This window comes from Rhizopus microsporus, assembly GCF_002708625.1.
Source record: "Rhizopus microsporus ATCC 52813 unplaced genomic scaffold scaffold_12, whole genome shotgun sequence".
NCBI lineage: Eukaryota > Fungi > Mucoromycota > Mucoromycetes > Mucorales > Rhizopodaceae > Rhizopus > Rhizopus microsporus.
The window spans coordinates 745,362-761,504 of record NW_019671927.1 but is presented as its reverse complement, the minus strand read 5'-3'; the positions used below and the strand labels follow the sequence as shown (position 1 = coordinate 761,504).

The window sequence follows — 16,143 nt, the reverse complement described above, 5'->3', positions numbered from 1 at the left end:
TGTAAAAATGTATTTATTTTACTTAATTATAGAAATAACAATATATAAGATAATGAATGAATAACAATGCACCAGGCAAAATATATAAAATGGGTTAATAATACAAACTATACATAATAACAATAATAAAAGAAAGCTCAACTTCTTCTTCTATTGATCATGACTCTCTTTGTAGGGTATTTGACGTCACTTTCTGAACCACTACTACTGCTACTGTAGCTGGCTGACCTCTTTTTGCCTCGTCGATCATGATACATTGAATCTGATAGACAATGAGTAATCATTAGTAAAATTAGATTATTATGTGAGCAATTATTACCATGAACATCAAATGTAGTATTGTTTCTTTCTTCTTCTTCAAGCATAGGTTGTAAAATACGTCTTCTTGCATTGATAAACCAATTGCTAATTTGATTCAAGTTCAAGTTAGTCTCTGCTGCCAATGCTGCCTTTTCTTCTTCGGTAGGATACGGGTGCTTTTTATGTTTGGAGAGCCAATCACGAAGTATGGCTGTCACAGCCTTAGGCAGGTTCCCACGTCGGCGTTTATTATTATTATTAGGTTTATCTGTCAAATGCTTAACCACATTTGAAGAAGAAGAAGAAGCGATGACAGGAGGAGGACTAGGTGAGGATATTAAGGAAGGTACAGGTGAATGAGGTTCAGGATGATCTAAGAAAAAGATAACAGAGTTAAATATGTTTACAATTACTATTTTATTCTTATTCTTATTACTATTATGATTATTATTATCACCTCTTGTCCATGTTATGATGTCTAACCAGTATTTGCCATTTGTTTCCAACATGTCATGAATTCTTTTCTTGTGTAAATCAAGATGGCGTTTATCACTATAAGGAATATGGATATGATGTAGATCACCTGCTTCTACATATTGATGATCATGAAATAAGATAATAGGACTAAAGGTACGTAATTTCTATTATGACCATTTTGAGTGAGTTATTCTCTTTTATTTTACTTTTATTACTTTACCTTTCTTTCAACAGTAAGAGATGATTGTTGAAATGACATGACGCAAAATAAAGACAGATTAAGAAGAGAGAGCGTATATAAAGTGAGAAGTGTATATTAATAGAATTGACAAGCGGGGATTTATAAATAAATATAAAACTTATATTGCATATAATAAAAAAAAAGGAGAGTAATAAGAAAGAAGTAAGAAATAATAATAATAACCAAAAAATGCTTATTTAACTCTCTCTTTTTATATTGTACGACGCATGACCTAAAGGGCTGATTCTTTTCTAAACGTCATTCAATAAAAATAAACGCTATGACCAACTCTCACTCTTTCTTTTTTTCTGGCTCTGTCCAAAAATGTCATTTGAAAACGTGTGTCCCCCAATTTTTTGTGCGCGGGCGCGATTTAGATGCCCATGACTTGCTTTATTTGTTCCTTTCTCTTTTCAATTTCAACATGTAAATCATTAGAATTACTCATCAATTCATTTAAATCAACGACGTGCTTTCTATTCTGTAAGGCCAAGTCTACTTTAGCATCCAAGTTATCCAAAGTAACAAATTCCTCTGTCTCTGCATATAACTTGATCAACTGCTGACGTCTGACCTGTCTCTGTTGTTCATCAAACAACATACGATTGATATTACGTTGTTCAGTTCGATCTTTGATTTGACTAGCTTGATTTATATCCAAGTCTAATGTTTCCATCACCTGTTCTTCATGTTTCTTTTGTTCTTCTTTAGCTTGTCTAAAATATGCTCCCATCTCTTCCTTTTTCTTTTCTGCCAATGCTACTTTCTCGGCTGACTCCATTTCTTTTTGTCCCTGCTTTTCTAATAATTCCCGTGCATATCTTAAGCGTGTGAGCTTCAATTCTCTTCTGTACAGCTGTTTTGTACTATTAGCTTCACTCATTGACTTTTCTGTAGCAGCTCCCAGGTGAGAAGGAATGGATGTGGCAATGTCTCCTCGTTTCTTTTGTATTTTGATACTCTCTCTTGTTCCCTCAGGTGGCGCAAATCCAGGTGCATACCCTTTACGTCCGGGTATATACTGTTGTGTAGACACACATCGTTTACTCAAATGACACACACGATTCCACATTGCAACAGAGTTACAAAAAAAAGAAAGAGAGGGGTCCCAAAAGAATTTTTGTGCTGAAAATAGCAGTCTCATTGTGACTTGCTTATCGTTTCTTTTACTTTCTCTCTAGTCTCTTTCTCTTTCTCTTCTGGTGTATTCGAGATTTTTTTTTTTTCTCTTTCTCTTTTTCTCTTGTTTAATATGGAAAAATTACTTCAGTGGGCAGTAGACAATAGTAACAAGAATTCATTATCTGAACAAGCAGAAGCTATTCGTAAAGGAGAAGCCAAAATAGATCCTTCCAAATATGACCCAAGAATACTTGAAGCCATCTTGGGTCCAGACGACGCAACTCGAATGAAAGGTATGTATATATATATTCATAAGCAATGATATGACTAACCATTTATATAGATGCTGTTGCATGTATTAGTAATCCTGAAGAAACCGTTGAAAATAAGGAAATCGCCTTGGACAACTTGGAATTGGTAAGCACACCATTTTTTTTTTGTATAGACATTTTCCAACTCTTTTTCTTTTTGTTAGCTTATCGAAGGTATCGATAACGCCTGCAACCTTGAAAATATGAAACTATGGCCTGCAGTCATTGAACAACTGAGTGCAAAGGAACCTCAAGTACGTAAGGGCACTGCCTGGGTCTGCGGCACGGCTGTTCAAAACAACCCCAAGGCACAAAAGGCCTTCTTATCTCACGGGGGACTTGAACCTCTCTTGCGTTTACTTGACACAGATCAAGATAATGAGGTCCGTAGCAAGGCACTGTATGCCATCTCTGGCCTCCTCAAGCACAACGCCGAGGCTCTGGCTGCCTTTGAACCCCTCGATGGCTTCAATGTCCTTCGTCGTATCCTTCATCACGAAAACCCAACAATGGTGCGCAAGGTTATCTTTTTGTACAATAGTTTGATGATTGACAATGAGAGCCTAGCCGCACGCTTGGTTCATGACCATACCTTGGAAGATCTCGAAGGTATCTTGAAGACGTATACGACAGAACGCGACGATGAGGATATGGTCGAAAAGACACTACGAACGATCCATACAATGATTCAAAAGAGCCAAAAGACACCATCGGACGAATTAAGAAAGACGTGTCAGGCAGCAAAAGACAAGTATGGTGCAGATAATTTGAACCTTGTTGAATCTGAGTGGAAGGATTTACTGTAAATAAAAAGATTTTATTTTGATATATGTACAATAAAAACAAGCGTTGGTTAATCGGTTACCGACGAAGACTCCTTATACGTCAGATTTAACTGATGGATTTCTTTGCAAAGAATGGGCCATGTGATGCTGATCGTGCCTGTCTCCTTTTGTTCGAGCTGTAGCATCTCGTAGACAAACTTCAAGTTGGGCTGAATAATCACGTTCAATCGCCTGGCTCGAACAAAGAGATAAGCTTGAACAAGAGTGTACTTTAGATGCTTCATGACGTAACATATAGTGACCGCTGCACTTCGACTAACGCCAACGCGGCAATGGATCAAGCAGCAGGTTCCCTGTTGTCTTGCGTCGTCTGTAAATGCGTATATATGGATGAGCTTGTATTTTTGTTTAAAACAAAGGGCTTACCTATAAACTGCATGACAGTGTCCAGTCGTTCACGAATAGCATCGATACCGTCATCATAAAGGTTATCGAGAAGTAAAAGCTCAAACCCCTTGGTCTGAAGACCAGCATTCTCCCCGACACTGACGACATGAGTTATATGGAGAGCCTTGAGCATCTCTGCATTGGTCGCATGGTTGAGATTTCCGAGATAAAGAAATGGTAAAATTCTGGACGGAAACGACCCCTCAAATCGTGGCGAAAACATCCAGGGGTGCTCTTGAAGCTCTTCAGGCGTAGGTGAAAGCTGTGTCTTTTGAACGCATTGACCGGTAACGACTGTACATGGAGTTGAATGAGAAGAACTGTCTTCGATGCTCAGGTGCCGCATGTTCTCATAAGCTTCACTTCTACGTCGCTTGGGCACAGGTTCGGTCGGCTCATCTTTGAGGAGCTGTTCGATACGTCTGAGCACAGGCAGATCGGCAGCATAGACAAAGAACGAGCGTCGTTCTTGCAGGTAAAGGTAGGCCTCAGGCAGAGATAGCTTCAGTCGGTACATGATCCAGGACAGCACGAGTGTACTCGATTCGGTGTACCCGTCTGAGCAATGGATCAGTATCTGCCGATGACGGTTCACTTGATCCTCCATAAACATCAACAGTTGCACCAGACGTGCATAAAACGTATCAAAATCAGTCTTGGTCGCAGGCATGCCTGTGCCGTACATATCCAAATGAACAATCTCGGATGGCATCGCGCCATCCTTGAGCTCGTTTAGTGTCTCACGAGCAAGCATGAGCACAGACGGAGCCGGGATCTCGCCCAAGTCGTGGCATTCGATACAGATTGAGAATTGATGCGGATTGCTGTCAAATGTGGCTGCTGTATCTTCAGGTGTAATGTCATTTGTAGATATAGGCGCATCTTGTGTGTTTCCTGCCTGAAAAAGAGAGAGTATTAACTTTAATCACAACCATTCATGCATATATATATATATATATATATATATATATATTACCCAAACGCCTGGTGTCACTTGAGATGCAGCACTCATCTCTCTCATCCGAACTCCTTCTAGTTCAAAAAAATCCAATGTTCTTTTAGCCACTCCATCAGAATCGTACATGATGAGCTCAGGGTATTCTTTTTCAAACACTTGGAATTCATCTACAGTGAGAAGAAAAAAAAAGCGGGACTCATTAGATCAATACACAACACAGAGGCAGAACACTTTTTTTTTGTGAACCTTGTATGATGATTGTTTTGTATTTTATTAGATTCGCTTCTGCCGCTGCACGCTTTCCTGCTGTTCGAGTGATCTGGTCGGCTTGATCAAGTCGTTCTTGATAGAATTCGTTTTGAGCCATCGCGACCAACGGCGCCACTTCGTGCGCTCGTTCTCCGTATAGAAAGATATCACACAGGGTTGCAAATCGACGGACCTGGTTCTCAAAGTTACGCAGGTTGATGGACGTATCCATTGTGCTCTTGTTCAAAAACTGGCCTTGTTCGTCTAATACCTCCAGTGGGGTGACCGAGTCGATCAGTCGTTTGGCATGAACCAGTGGATTACAGTGTATCAGCATGATGCCACGGTACTTGGGTACCAGGCTGCGACGGACGCGAAAGAAGAGATTTTGTTGATGTGATCGGCCATCGACGCCATGGAGCCAAGGAAATAAAATGTCATTTGGTAACGGGAATCGACGATACTGGTCTTGTATTTTGGCATAGCCGTGAGGGGTGCAGGTGAATATATTGTCGGCTGTAAGTGTAAGTAAGTGTTCTGGTATCTCGAATAGTTCTGACATCGTTTATGCTACAAACAAAAAAAATTATAAAAAAGACTATGGGTTAGTGCTGGGTTCATAAATAAATGGACTCCAGATCAGCTTTTATTGGATGACACAGCGTCATTCTTTACTTTACTTGCTGTTTCTAATCATCTTTTGTTCATATTGTTATTGTTAATAGCAATAATGATCGACTATTAATAAGAGAAATCAATTAAAGAGAGATATTTGTATGTAACATATGACGATGCTAATCTCGCTTTGGTATTGTACAAGATCTACCTCACACACACACACTCATACTCACATATGAATGTATTCTCATCAGGGGTAAGCGATGGTCCGTGCGTCTATAAATAATTTTGTAAAAGTATCCTTTACTATTTTTCTTTTTCTTTTTTCTTTATTTTCTTTCTCTCAATAACACTGCGATTATATAAAATAGGCATATTTTACTCTCGTAGAAAGACACGCTTAAATCACCACCGAAGTAATGACATAAAGATCCAAGGCACACATACGCACTACAAAAAAGAAAAGAATGACAGCTACCATTAATTATTCGTATGCACGTGCAATGGTTTATATCCATGATGTAAGTCAAAGTAGAATAACATGCGTCTGACACATTTTAGGATAATTTTTGGATACAGCAAAAAAAAAGGAGGAGGAGAAAAGGGGGAAAAAAAAAAAAAGAAAAAATAGCTGTTGTCATAATGGCAGTCATGAGTAAGTTAAATATCAAAATGTTGTTTATAATATAAGCCTTTAATGTTTATCTTTCAATAGCCTTTTTAACTTTTGCCCTTTTAATTTTTAGTTACACAAGATAATTATCCATTCTATTTCGATACCCCGCTCAAAGAACTCTAAAAAATAGGCAAGCTTTTTTTTTCTCTTTTTTTCTTTTATAAAAATAAAAAAGCAGCTCTTAAACTCCTTATCTTGCTGTTGTATCCTCCTTGTATCCATTTTATATCTTATTTTCTTCTAGTCTCCTAAATCTCTGAATAATAAAAAGGTAGTCATTTCGAAATAGTTGTTTCTCTTTTTATAATTTGTGACTCATCATTATAAAGATGTCTGACGCCAAAGCTGTGATTAAGAGTGTTGACATGAGTGAAGAAATGCAACAAGAAGCTATCGAATGTGCAACACAAGCTTTAGAAAAATACAACATCGAAAAAGATATTGCAGCTCATATTAAGCGTGAATTTGATCGTAAATATGGTAAGTTTAAAGACAACGACAAAAAAAAATAGTGCTAAAAAATTTTCAAGGACTTACTTGGCACTGTATTGCTGGACGTAACTTTGGTAGCTTTGTTACTCACGGTAAGGATATGCATATTTTAAAAAAGAAAGGAATACTAAAATGAGAGATTTGTAGAATCAAAACACTTTATTTATTTCTATCATGGACAAATCGCCATTCTCTTATTTAAATCTGCCAATTGATGTAACCAAATTGAATGATGATGAAATGATTATAAAATAAATAAAAAAAAAAATAAAGGAATTATAAGATTTTCTCTCTTCTATAAAAAGACGCCAAACAAATGAAAAACGTCAAGTTTCTTTCTTTCTTTTTTTTTTTTTTTGTTTCCATAATTTGTTGTCATGCTGAAATTAATTATTGCTTCTATACAAGTATGCGATTGCATTGACCCCTTTTTTGATATCAATTGTTAATCTAGTGAGCATAGGCCATCTTACAAGTCATGGTTGTCGTCTTCTTTGGCGCACTGTTGGCCAGAATGGGTTACTTTAATATGGATAAGCAAAGAGTAATTATTTCCGTTGATCAATTGATTGAAACTAATAGAATACATTCCTAGTGGCTATCCAAGTTAAATATGGTCTTCTTTACCCCTTGTCTACTGTTTTCTAATATTGCGTCCATCATTTCCTTTCAGAAATTACTCGCTTTTTGGCCTATTCCTGTCTTTTACCTAATCTTTACAGTCATGAACTACACGAGTTCAAACGTCTTTTCTCGATTGGTAGGTTTATCTCCAGCTTATCGCCGCTTTGTTACTGCCTGTGTCATGTTTTCGAATTCAAACTCTGTCCCGATTGCTATCATCTCGAGCTTAGCCGTATCGGATGCTATCAAGACCTTGGCTTGGACTGACGATGACACGTCTGAATCAGTTGCTGCGAGGTAATAATAATAGTAATAATGATGATTATATTTATGTATACTAAATCCATCATCAGAGGTATATCCTATACTCTCTTTTTTGCCATCTTTGGAAACTTGATTCGCTGGTCATACGGTTACCAACTACTTCAAAAGCGCAGTGAAGATGATACATCAACCATTCATGAAGACGAAGAAGTTCAAATCAATAGCAAGTATCATTCTATCGGTAACATCTCTTCCTCATCATCTGCATCTGGACAATCGGGCATCATTAACCCCAACGAATCCACCCAACTATTGGCTCAAAACAAACAAATAAGCAACAAACATCCCGATGAGGACAACATTGTGAAAGTTATAGCCAAACGCATTCACGGTTTCATGTCACCCCCACTCTATGCTGCTGTTGTGGCCCTTGCTGTGGGACTTTCTCCTCTGAAACCATTCTTGTACGACAAACAATCCTTCTTGTATCCCTCGTTCACCAAAGCCATCGAGTCCTGTGGAAAGGCTGCTGTGCCTCTTATCTTGTCTTGTTTGGGTGCTCAGCTCGTCGATATCTCACAATCTCAACATCCTGCATCTCCAGAAATGAAAAAACCCGTCACTCTGGCCATTGTTCTTCGCATGATCATTCCTCCATTCATTGTTGTCCCTCTTTTGGTTTTGTTTGTCAAGTACGGTGCTCAGTGGTCTAGCCTGGCAGGTGACCCAGTATTCATCACCATGATGATCGTCCTTGGTTGTACACCTACTGCTATCAACTTGGTCCAGATTACTCAGGTGAATCATGTTTTTGAAGAAGAGATGCTTCGTATGCTCTTTTGGAGTTATGGTGTTGTCTGTGTGCCTGCTTGTACCTTACTCGTCTTTTTGGCATTAAGTGTTGTAGATAAACTCCTTTAAGCTGTATATAAAGTTACCCTCATTTTTTGTTTTGTTTTTATTTGAAACAATAATAAATACCATATTCATTTCGTAGATATCAAGATGTGTGTAGGACGAACCTTATCATGCATAAAGTTAAAGAATCTCACATGACTACAGCGTCCCTTTTGGCATATTTTATCCTTATTTGTTGATCCTCCCTTCCACTGTATGACCATTTCCTGGGATTTGAAAGGCGTTTATACTGCGCGACATAAACAATGGTTAAAGCTATTACCGAGTATGTATTAAATTTCCATTGTGTATGATTAGATGAAACTGATTGTCTTTCCCCCCTTTTTTTTGTTTTGAGTTTTACTTGGTCATTATTATTTCAATTATTGCTATGACAACAGACATGTAGTCATCACAAGGAGATGTGATTGGCTCGCCTTGTCTATGTTTAGCTTTTCGATCAAGTAGATGAAGCTGTTTATATTTTGTGCTTTTCGATAGAGGACAATGGCTACTTCATTGTACATAAAGTGAGATGGGATGGACACTATTTTTAGAAATGGCTTAGCCTTGTTAGAAAATGTCAATGATTCTATGGTCGCAAGAAGGAGTGCCAAGAATATACACACGCGTACACAAAGAATACACAATAGTGCTTTTAACTAGTAAATCTCTTCACTACATACCATGGATAAAGATCTTTGTAGCTTACTCTCTCCTTTTCAGATGGCTTCTTGCACCATTCGATGCTCAAGAGTTTTCATTCATGCATTTATGATTTCTGCTATTAGTCAAGATGAGTGCGTGTTTGGATTAACACTACCAGGCTGGATTTTCTGTAATGGAATGCACAATCTATTAAAATCGCTATATATGCTGTTGCTTGGCGTTATTTCCTTGGCAGAATACAAGTGCCCAGAGTGCTTGGTTAGCCGATACAGTTACACATTCTATGAAGAGTTACACAGACTGAACAATGACAGACGCATCACGTTGTAGTCTAGAGTTGGCAAACATTCTACAACATGATAAACATGACTGAGAAGCCACATACAAAAAATTATATAACAAGAAGGAATACACAAAGAGGAGCTGGGAAAGAAAGATTTTTGTATCAGAGAGCAAGGCATAAAAAATCTAAGCTATATCAATTTCTGAAACCTCAAACAAACAGCTGTCATCCCAACGAAATCTCACAGATTTCTTTATGGCCTATAGTTGCAGTAAAGGCATTGAAGATGTAGAGAAGAAATTATCGACAATGGTAAAACTGATTTAAGAAGCACCAAGAAGCAAGCGATAATATGCGTCAGTTCTACGACTACTAAAACTGACACACAAATCTCTTAAAAAAGGATCAGTGACTATATCTTCCTCAAGTTACTGACAGTGAAAGCTCTGCTTCATCTGTGTCTCGCATATTGTTTACCAACAATAAAATCGATCTGGGAGTAGTTGTTTGCATTCATTGTGATTGCGTTGAGCTCTGAAGCAATTTTAAAGCAGAAAACTCGAGGATTTAAAACTGTTGTTAACACCATGAGTTGTACTTATATATGATGATCATTCATTATTTCCAAGAGGTGATCAAATAAAGTGGTTCAAGCAAGTTACTTACTGGTTCAACACAGCCTGATATCGGACTTTCATTTCATAGGATGAAGGTTACTCGAATTTACTAAAATCTATTCAACGCCGTAAATTTCGCATCATCTTTTTCTTTTTTCACAATAATTTTTGTAGCCAAAATGATGAATAATATGCTTTCTTACAGTGGTGGCATCGTCGGTCTTGTCATCTTGATCCTTGACTTAATCGTCATCTTTGAAGTCATGAACTCAAACCGTGCTATTTCTGGAAAATTGGGTTGGTCTCTCTTGGTCTTTTTCTTCCCTATTGTTGGCTTAATCCTTTACTTGTAAGTGTTGTTCATTTACACTAGACTTTGTTATTTACTAAAATATATCTGTAGCTTCTTTAGTAATCGTCAAGAACATAACGCACGCTACGAACCGCTTATATAACGATCGTAAACTTTTTTATGTGTGTGATAAATAATTCCTTTACCTTTGTTTTCACTATTAAACTCAGCTTTGTATCAATAAAAAAAATACGTAGTTTTTAATGCATGCATTTGTTACAGCTCAGCAATGTGACTATTGTTAAGAAAATAAACCATCACGTGTACTTTGTCGAGACGGTTAGAAACAGACCAATGCATGCCATCAAAGGCAAGAACAACCTTTGCTTATTCGACAAAGGCAAAAGCAGTAGGAGACTTGTTCACAAAGTACTCGAGCATCACACAAGGTTGAAGGTTGTATAGCATAAAGATGACGAAATAAATAGACTTTTTTTTTATTTATTACTAAAGAGTTGTTTTTTTTTTTTTGCTCTTGCCAAGATAGATCAACTAAGCTTGCGCAACCTATTGTGGAATCAATTGACATAGCTCATCTTTTCCTAGTATGTATTAACGTGCTGCTTGCATTAAAAGGTAAATAACGGCTTAATCTCGAGAAAGAAGTAGTAAAAACAATACTATATAAAGTCACGGCACACTTTACCTATTTTCACCTTACAGTCATACTAATAGTATAGTTTTTAGTTTTCATTTCATCAATCCAACACTTTCTAGGCATTAAGCGATTTTGATCTCCGAATAAAGGTGCGTCGCTCCTAGACCTGTCCTTTCATTCTCTTTTTCTTTTTATCTTATTATGAAAAACACAACACATATTCCCGCTTCTCCACTAAGATACAACGCTATTGATGAATATGAGTCTGGAATGGAAGCATCTGCTTCGTCCATGGCTGAAGATGATGATGAAATTGTACATAAAAAGCAGCATCTGCATAAAAAAACACAAGCACCAGCTGCAAGTGTCAGTAGTAGTACTAGTAGCGTAGATGAAGCAGTTGCTACAAAGATCTCATCCAGCTCTACAAAGCCAACGCACTTGAAAGATATGAAAGCATCACCACTTCGAATTATAACACCTTCAACAGCACGACTATTACAAAAGACAGATGAAGTACCAACACCTTCTTCTGGTTATGACGGCGATACTGAAGGGCCATTGAATGACGACACAAAAAACCATTCTTATTGATAATTCCCGGTAGCTATGTTACAAACCATTCATTGATGTTAATAAATTTATTGTAAATATATATTATAATGAGTTCATTGTGCCTTAGCAATAGCAATATAGGGTAAATTAAGCTTTGCTTCATGTTAAACAGTTACGACTTCTTTTATTGGTTTCATCTTGGAATATTATGACGTCCCTTCTACTTATTATATCATCGACCATAGTAACAATATGATGGTCAATCTTCCTTCTCTTTCTCTCTGTGTCTATTTAGCAGTTGGCGCTTTTTGTATATATTCATAGATAATCATTGATATTTTTATCATATTGATATGCTTAACCCATGTATAAGAAATTGTAGTCTAAATAACAGGTTGCCGTGACACCAAGATTTGTCTCCATGACATGAATGAGAGTCTTCTTTATATCAAGCAGATGAGTATACACTAATTTTATTGGGTTATTTGCTTCGAATGAATATATGTACAACAGAAGTGGGGTTAATCCCAATCAGGTATAAGTGAAAAGTCATAGCCAGGGTACTTGTAATATGCATAGTATGCAATGTACAGATGATAGGCGCCTATAATAACAATAAATAATCATATTTACACAACAAGCTAAAAAGCTAACCTGGAATAAACATGATACTGCCAAGTACAATAAACGGTATACCTCTGGATAACCATTCCTATTTAAAGATGTATTGATAAACTATATAGTCTATCTTTGTTTATGGCTTTTACTTCTGAAGTAATCTGTCCAATCTTAATCAGAATTCCAACTGCTAGTAATCCACCTCCAGCTAAGAAAAGCAAAATGGCAAGGCCAATTGCATTCCAAGGAACTGTCACATAAAGCAGTTTAGTATATGAGTAATATAAACCGCATAAATATATACATACTTGGTGGATCTTGGTTTTCAAACTGAGCAGAAGTAAAACCTGTGTCATCTTGTAATTCAACAAATCGTCTTGTTCTTGATTTTGGTTTAATGGGATTACGCATGTTCTGTAAAAATGAGATAGAACAAAGAAAATGCTAATACACTCTTTCTGGAAATTAAAGTCGCACCAGGTGAAACTCAATGTCACGACCTGACCTAATGCGCAGGATTTTTTTTGAATAGGGGCATATGAGCGCCGAGAACACTGCTATTGAGCATGGCTCTAAAATATAGGGGTTGAATAAACTCTGTTATTAGATTGCAGCATCAAGCGGCCAGATTTAATTTATATAGTCAGAGAAACTTTGATTGCTTACTAAAGGGTAAGCCTGTAACAAACATAACACCAACAAGAAGATGTGGTGAAGAAAAAAGGAGCATAGAGAACGGGGTGCAGTGTAGTATGTTATGAGAATTATGAACGTGAAGATGAGAGGAAAGTAGTGTGAATACCTATTGAATTTGAAGATTAGGTTATTGTAATAGCTGTGACAATGTCCATACAAGGTAGAAATTCACGTCAACGAGGCTCCAGGTGCCCTAAACCTGGTGTACAATACTAAGGTCAGATGTGGCATTACTCCCATCCTTTGCCATTGGCACCATCAACACAGGGAAATGAAAGACAGCAACAGCAACAGACACAAACAAACTCCAAGTCAGGGAAAGCCCAAACAAGAACACACATAGAAGGGAAACTTAAGTATGTGCATAATAATCGACCAGCCAACAGAGGAAATGGAAATGAATGGAGATGACTACACACCTACGAACCTCACCATTGGTAATAAGCAAAAGTTCAATTAGGACCACGGTGCACAAAACAAGAAGCGATGAGTAATAGGAAGAGATGTGTGTTGATATTAGTATAGCCGTGAGAGCAATGGACATAAAAAATAAAAAAGGGAAAGTTAGTAATGTGATCTTTCATAATTAACATATGTAACGAGCAATACAACAGGCAGCCTCTACATAAACAGGTTTCAGCCGACGTACGAACAAGATTGCTGTAAACCGGCCTACTACGTATTTGTGCAGGAATCATACCCAGGGAGAGCGATACGATCAAGTCGTAAAGGTACAATCGAGTATAACGGCTGAGGCGTTACTCTATCATACAGAGAATTTATCTGGTCTAGCCATTAGGTCTCTACAGAGCAAGCAAGCAAGATGAGAGCGATACGATCCAGTCGTAAAGGTGCAATCCTGCGTACCAAGTAACCCTATTGTATTGTCTTTCACTTACTTACCAACAAGGCAAAGATAGTTTCCTTTGAAGGAAAAAAAAAGAAAAAAGAAAAAAAAAAACGTACATAGTGTATTAAACTGATAACGTCTCCCAGATGCGGCGTTACAAACTTTGTCGCTGCTTTTTTTTACATAATGCCCATATTCTTTCGCCTTATTTCGCCACCAGCCATGTCAGGCGCTGTAAGCACTGATAGTAGCATTTCGTTACTATGTGAAACTAGTAAGTCTGTAATATGCTAATAAAAGTAATAGCCTCACACCAATTTTGTATTTCAAAGTGGATGAGGAAGTGCACACTGTGTATAAAAACTACTTTGAAAAGAAACATGTAAAGGATTGGAAGGTCTTAGAGATGTGTTAAAGGAATTGCTCGTTATTTACAAACCAATATCAATGGACGACGTTTTGATTTTTAAGCGATCTTTCAAATACTTCGCAAGTAATTACAAATCAAATGATGCACGTTTGAAACTTGCCATGAAGAAATTACATGATAATTACGACAAAACATTAGCCTCAAATCCTGCGAAACTTATCTTAAGTAAGGAGTGTATCGTTGTAAGCTTCAAGTTTTGTACATACTTTCTTTTTTCTAATGCTCTTTGACGGATGATATCAATTGAACTCGGTGTATTACTCATGTGTAACCGAAAAAGTAATAAAAGACAAGAATAAAGTGCTTCAATCGAGTGCACTACAATCACCAACATCACTATCTGTACCAGTACCATCATCTTTATCAACTTCACCTTCATCATCTAAAAGAGGTCCAGATGAGAGTTCAGCCCCCAATTTACAGAACAAGAGGCCCCGAAGATTGAGTGCCACTTACCTCAACACCTTGCTTTTAAATGAGAGGCTAAAATGTCTTATAAGTGCCTAGCAGCAAAGTTTTCAACTTTGCATTTCTGTTTAGTCACTGTTATTTACTAATATCTCTTCTCATTTTACCTAGTGGCAAGGGTAATATCTTAGATCTTGTCTCCCCTGGTATAATTCCTCTTAGACTTGCAAATGTCATCAAAGACGATACATGGATGTGAATCTGAGCCTAGAAGAACGCTTGTAAGTTTGTATAGCACAGATTGATATTAACATATGGTATCTCACTAATGAGAACTACCAATGTGAAGTTATATAATGATACTTACCCAAACTGCTTCATAATGATGCGTATGAAGAAATCATTAAATTACTGTCTACTTGGGTTGTCAGAGACAAGGAAAAGTGTGCCAAGTGAATATATTTTATTAATATTAAAGAACAAAAAGCCAAAGTGCGGGAGTAACAGAATGAAGTTTTTATTTAAGTAAGTAATAGTTTGATTTCCAAGCCATTTTAGAAGTAAAGAGAGAGAGCTTTGAATAAGTAGAGATTTTTCTTTTGATAGCCAAGTTTAAAGAGCAAATAGAGATTTCTTTTTTTTCTTCTTTCCATAAGCCCAGAAGGCCACATTATCACTAACTTTCAAACCCAAGGTGACTAGAACCATAGACTGCATGCCAGAAGACTACGCGGTATAAGCCCCCATGAATAAAAAGTACTCAAAGCTCAAGACTCAAAAATAAAAAGCCAATCTCAGAACCATACTACGGTAAATTCAACGAAAAAGGCGCTTCAACATACAAACAGTGCACTTCTAAGTACCTAGGTCGAAGCGTTTCGAAAGGGGTGATGACCGTAGAGACATCGGAATGTTGAGCCTTTGGAGCATCGTAACCATCGAGCTCAGTAGTAGGGAGGGTTTCAGGTCATTAATCAGCTGTAGAGGCAGAGCCATAACAACAGGAGCATTTCGGAGTGATTCAGCGTAGAGAAACAGCGACCTATAGCAGAGCTTGATAGAATTTGGCAGATAGTGGCAAAGTAGATTGGTTATATTTCTTGTGGCTTCAGGACTTGAATATGTGGTCACTCCAGAGTAGTATTCATTAGCAGCAGACATTTATAGACATGGGCAAAATCCTTCAAGGGCTTTCCGACGTTGATAAATATGGGACAGGGATTCACTAGCATTTTCAGGCACTGATGATCATTTGTAGGTATTGACAAGCATGAGTAGGCGTTCATTAGTCTTTCCAGAAATTTGATAAACATTTGATAAGCATGAGCGTTTGATTGTTTGAGTGTATTGATAAGCAGTAGCAAGCATTTTTTGGGTATTAGCGAGTAGCAGAGATTTCTGTAAAGCTTCACTCCATGAGAGGTCATTATGATAGAGTAGGATGCATCAGGAACCATGAAGTAGAGTCAGCAAAAGCGAACTTTCTAAACGATGGTATTAGTTATATGTCTTTTGAAATCACCTAAACTCTATTATATCTTTACAACATAGAAAATAATAAAAGCATAGGAAAATTTTAAAAGAGATAATGAACGAAGGAAGAAAA

The 16,143-nt window shown here is 37.3% G+C and overlaps 10 protein-coding genes across 10 annotated transcripts; 5 read left to right on the top strand and 5 right to left on the bottom strand.

Annotated features, from left to right (window-relative positions):
• Window positions 1-11: 11 nt before the first annotated feature.
• Window positions 12-1,134, bottom strand: RHIMIDRAFT_30013 (Homeodomain-like protein). Its single transcript, XM_023614342.1, has 3 exons — window positions 758-1,134; window positions 320-673; window positions 12-262 (listed from the first exon to the last, which is right to left on the bottom strand). The coding sequence occupies exons 1-3, from the start codon at window positions 807-809 to the stop codon at window positions 138-140; spliced, it is 531 nt and encodes a 176-aa protein (XP_023464825.1). The 5' UTR covers window positions 810-1,134; the 3' UTR covers window positions 12-137.
• Window positions 1,135-1,391: 257 nt separating this feature from the next.
• On the bottom strand, window positions 1,392-1,901 carry RHIMIDRAFT_244962 (uncharacterized protein; the record flags this gene model as incomplete). Its single annotated transcript, XM_023610129.1, has 1 exon — window positions 1,392-1,901. One exon carries the CDS (start codon window positions 1,899-1,901, stop codon window positions 1,392-1,394), a length of 510 nt encoding a protein of 169 aa, XP_023464824.1.
• A 369-nt stretch (window positions 1,902-2,270) lies between these two features.
• Window positions 2,271-3,257, top strand: RHIMIDRAFT_204774 (Fes1-domain-containing protein; the record flags this gene model as incomplete). The annotated part of the gene is made up of 3 exons (XM_023606782.1): window positions 2,271-2,433; window positions 2,484-2,557; window positions 2,616-3,257. The coding sequence occupies 3 exons, from the start codon at window positions 2,271-2,273 to the stop codon at window positions 3,255-3,257; spliced, it is 879 nt and encodes a 292-aa protein (XP_023464823.1).
• A 74-nt stretch (window positions 3,258-3,331) lies between these two features.
• On the bottom strand, window positions 3,332-3,909 carry RHIMIDRAFT_190405 (phosphatases II; the record flags this gene model as incomplete). The annotated part of the gene is made up of 2 exons (XM_023605929.1): window positions 3,332-3,606; window positions 3,663-3,909. Coding segments are annotated over 2 exons (522 nt in total), but the record flags the coding sequence as incomplete, so codon positions are not given.
• Window positions 3,910-6,513: 2,604 nt separating this feature from the next.
• RHIMIDRAFT_239259 (dynein light chain 1, cytoplasmic) lies at window positions 6,514-6,891 on the top strand (the record flags this gene model as incomplete). The annotated part of the gene is made up of 3 exons (XM_023609137.1): window positions 6,514-6,664; window positions 6,715-6,768; window positions 6,824-6,891. 3 exons carry the CDS (start codon window positions 6,514-6,516, stop codon window positions 6,889-6,891), a joined length of 273 nt encoding a protein of 90 aa, XP_023464821.1.
• Window positions 6,892-7,011: 120 nt separating this feature from the next.
• Window positions 7,012-8,819, top strand: RHIMIDRAFT_293276 (auxin efflux carrier). Its single transcript, XM_023613970.1, has 4 exons — window positions 7,012-7,083; window positions 7,140-7,220; window positions 7,272-7,597; window positions 7,654-8,819. Exons 1-4 carry the CDS (start codon window positions 7,054-7,056, stop codon window positions 8,483-8,485), a joined length of 1,269 nt encoding a protein of 422 aa, XP_023464820.1. The 5' UTR covers window positions 7,012-7,053; the 3' UTR covers window positions 8,486-8,819.
• A 1,402-nt stretch (window positions 8,820-10,221) lies between these two features.
• Window positions 10,222-10,485, top strand: RHIMIDRAFT_239257 (uncharacterized protein; the record flags this gene model as incomplete). The annotated part of the gene is made up of 2 exons (XM_023609136.1): window positions 10,222-10,379; window positions 10,434-10,485. 2 exons carry the CDS (start codon window positions 10,222-10,224, stop codon window positions 10,483-10,485), a joined length of 210 nt encoding a protein of 69 aa, XP_023464819.1.
• Window positions 10,486-10,849: 364 nt separating this feature from the next.
• RHIMIDRAFT_29962 (uncharacterized protein) lies at window positions 10,850-11,913 on the top strand. Its single transcript, XM_023614330.1, has 2 exons — window positions 10,850-10,958; window positions 11,070-11,913. The coding sequence occupies exon 2, from the start codon at window positions 11,182-11,184 to the stop codon at window positions 11,572-11,574; it is 393 nt and encodes a 130-aa protein (XP_023464818.1). The 5' UTR covers window positions 10,850-10,958; window positions 11,070-11,181; the 3' UTR covers window positions 11,575-11,913.
• Window positions 11,816-12,748, bottom strand: RHIMIDRAFT_29943 (uncharacterized protein). The gene is made up of 4 exons (XM_023614323.1): window positions 12,462-12,748; window positions 12,303-12,403; window positions 12,190-12,247; window positions 11,816-12,139 (listed from the first exon to the last, which is right to left on the bottom strand). Exons 1-4 carry the CDS (start codon window positions 12,562-12,564, stop codon window positions 12,057-12,059), a joined length of 345 nt encoding a protein of 114 aa, XP_023464817.1. The 5' UTR covers window positions 12,565-12,748; the 3' UTR covers window positions 11,816-12,056.
• A 2,594-nt stretch (window positions 12,749-15,342) lies between these two features.
• RHIMIDRAFT_258877 (uncharacterized protein) lies at window positions 15,343-15,905 on the bottom strand (the record flags this gene model as incomplete). Its single annotated transcript, XM_023611371.1, has 2 exons — window positions 15,537-15,905; window positions 15,343-15,480 (listed from the first exon to the last, which is right to left on the bottom strand). Exons 1-2 carry the CDS (start codon window positions 15,696-15,698, stop codon window positions 15,343-15,345), a joined length of 300 nt encoding a protein of 99 aa, XP_023464816.1. The 5' UTR covers window positions 15,699-15,905.
• Window positions 15,906-16,143: the final 238 nt, after the last annotated feature.

Coding starts and splice junctions, on each gene's coding strand:
- RHIMIDRAFT_29943 (XM_023614323.1), bottom strand. CDS start 12,564: ATGCGTAATCCCATTAAACCAAAATCAAGAACAAGACGATTTGTTGAA. Junction 12,404..12,461: donor TGAAAACCAAGATCCACCAA/GTATGTATATAT, acceptor TTTATGTGACAG/TTCCTTGGAATGCAATTGGC. Junction 12,248..12,302: donor TTGGACAGATTACTTCAGAA/GTAAAAGCCATA, acceptor ATCTTTAAATAG/GAATGGTTATCCAGAGGTAT.
- RHIMIDRAFT_293276 (XM_023613970.1), top strand. CDS start 7,054: ATGCTGAAATTAATTATTGCTTCTATACAA. Junction 7,084..7,139: donor TAATTATTGCTTCTATACAA/GTATGCGATTGC, acceptor TAGTGAGCATAG/GCCATCTTACAAGTCATGGT. Junction 7,221..7,271: donor TTAATATGGATAAGCAAAGA/GTAATTATTTCC, acceptor ATACATTCCTAG/TGGCTATCCAAGTTAAATAT.
- RHIMIDRAFT_30013 (XM_023614342.1), bottom strand. CDS start 809: ATGTTGGAAACAAATGGCAAATACTGGTTAGACATCATAACATGGACA. Junction 674..757: donor CATCATAACATGGACAAGAG/GTGATAATAATA, acceptor TCTTTTTCTTAG/ATCATCCTGAACCTCATTCA. Junction 263..319: donor TACTACATTTGATGTTCATG/GTAATAATTGCT, acceptor ATTGTCTATCAG/ATTCAATGTATCATGATCGA.
- RHIMIDRAFT_29962 (XM_023614330.1), top strand. CDS start 11,182: ATGAAAAACACAACACATATTCCCGCTTCTCCACTAAGATACAACGCT.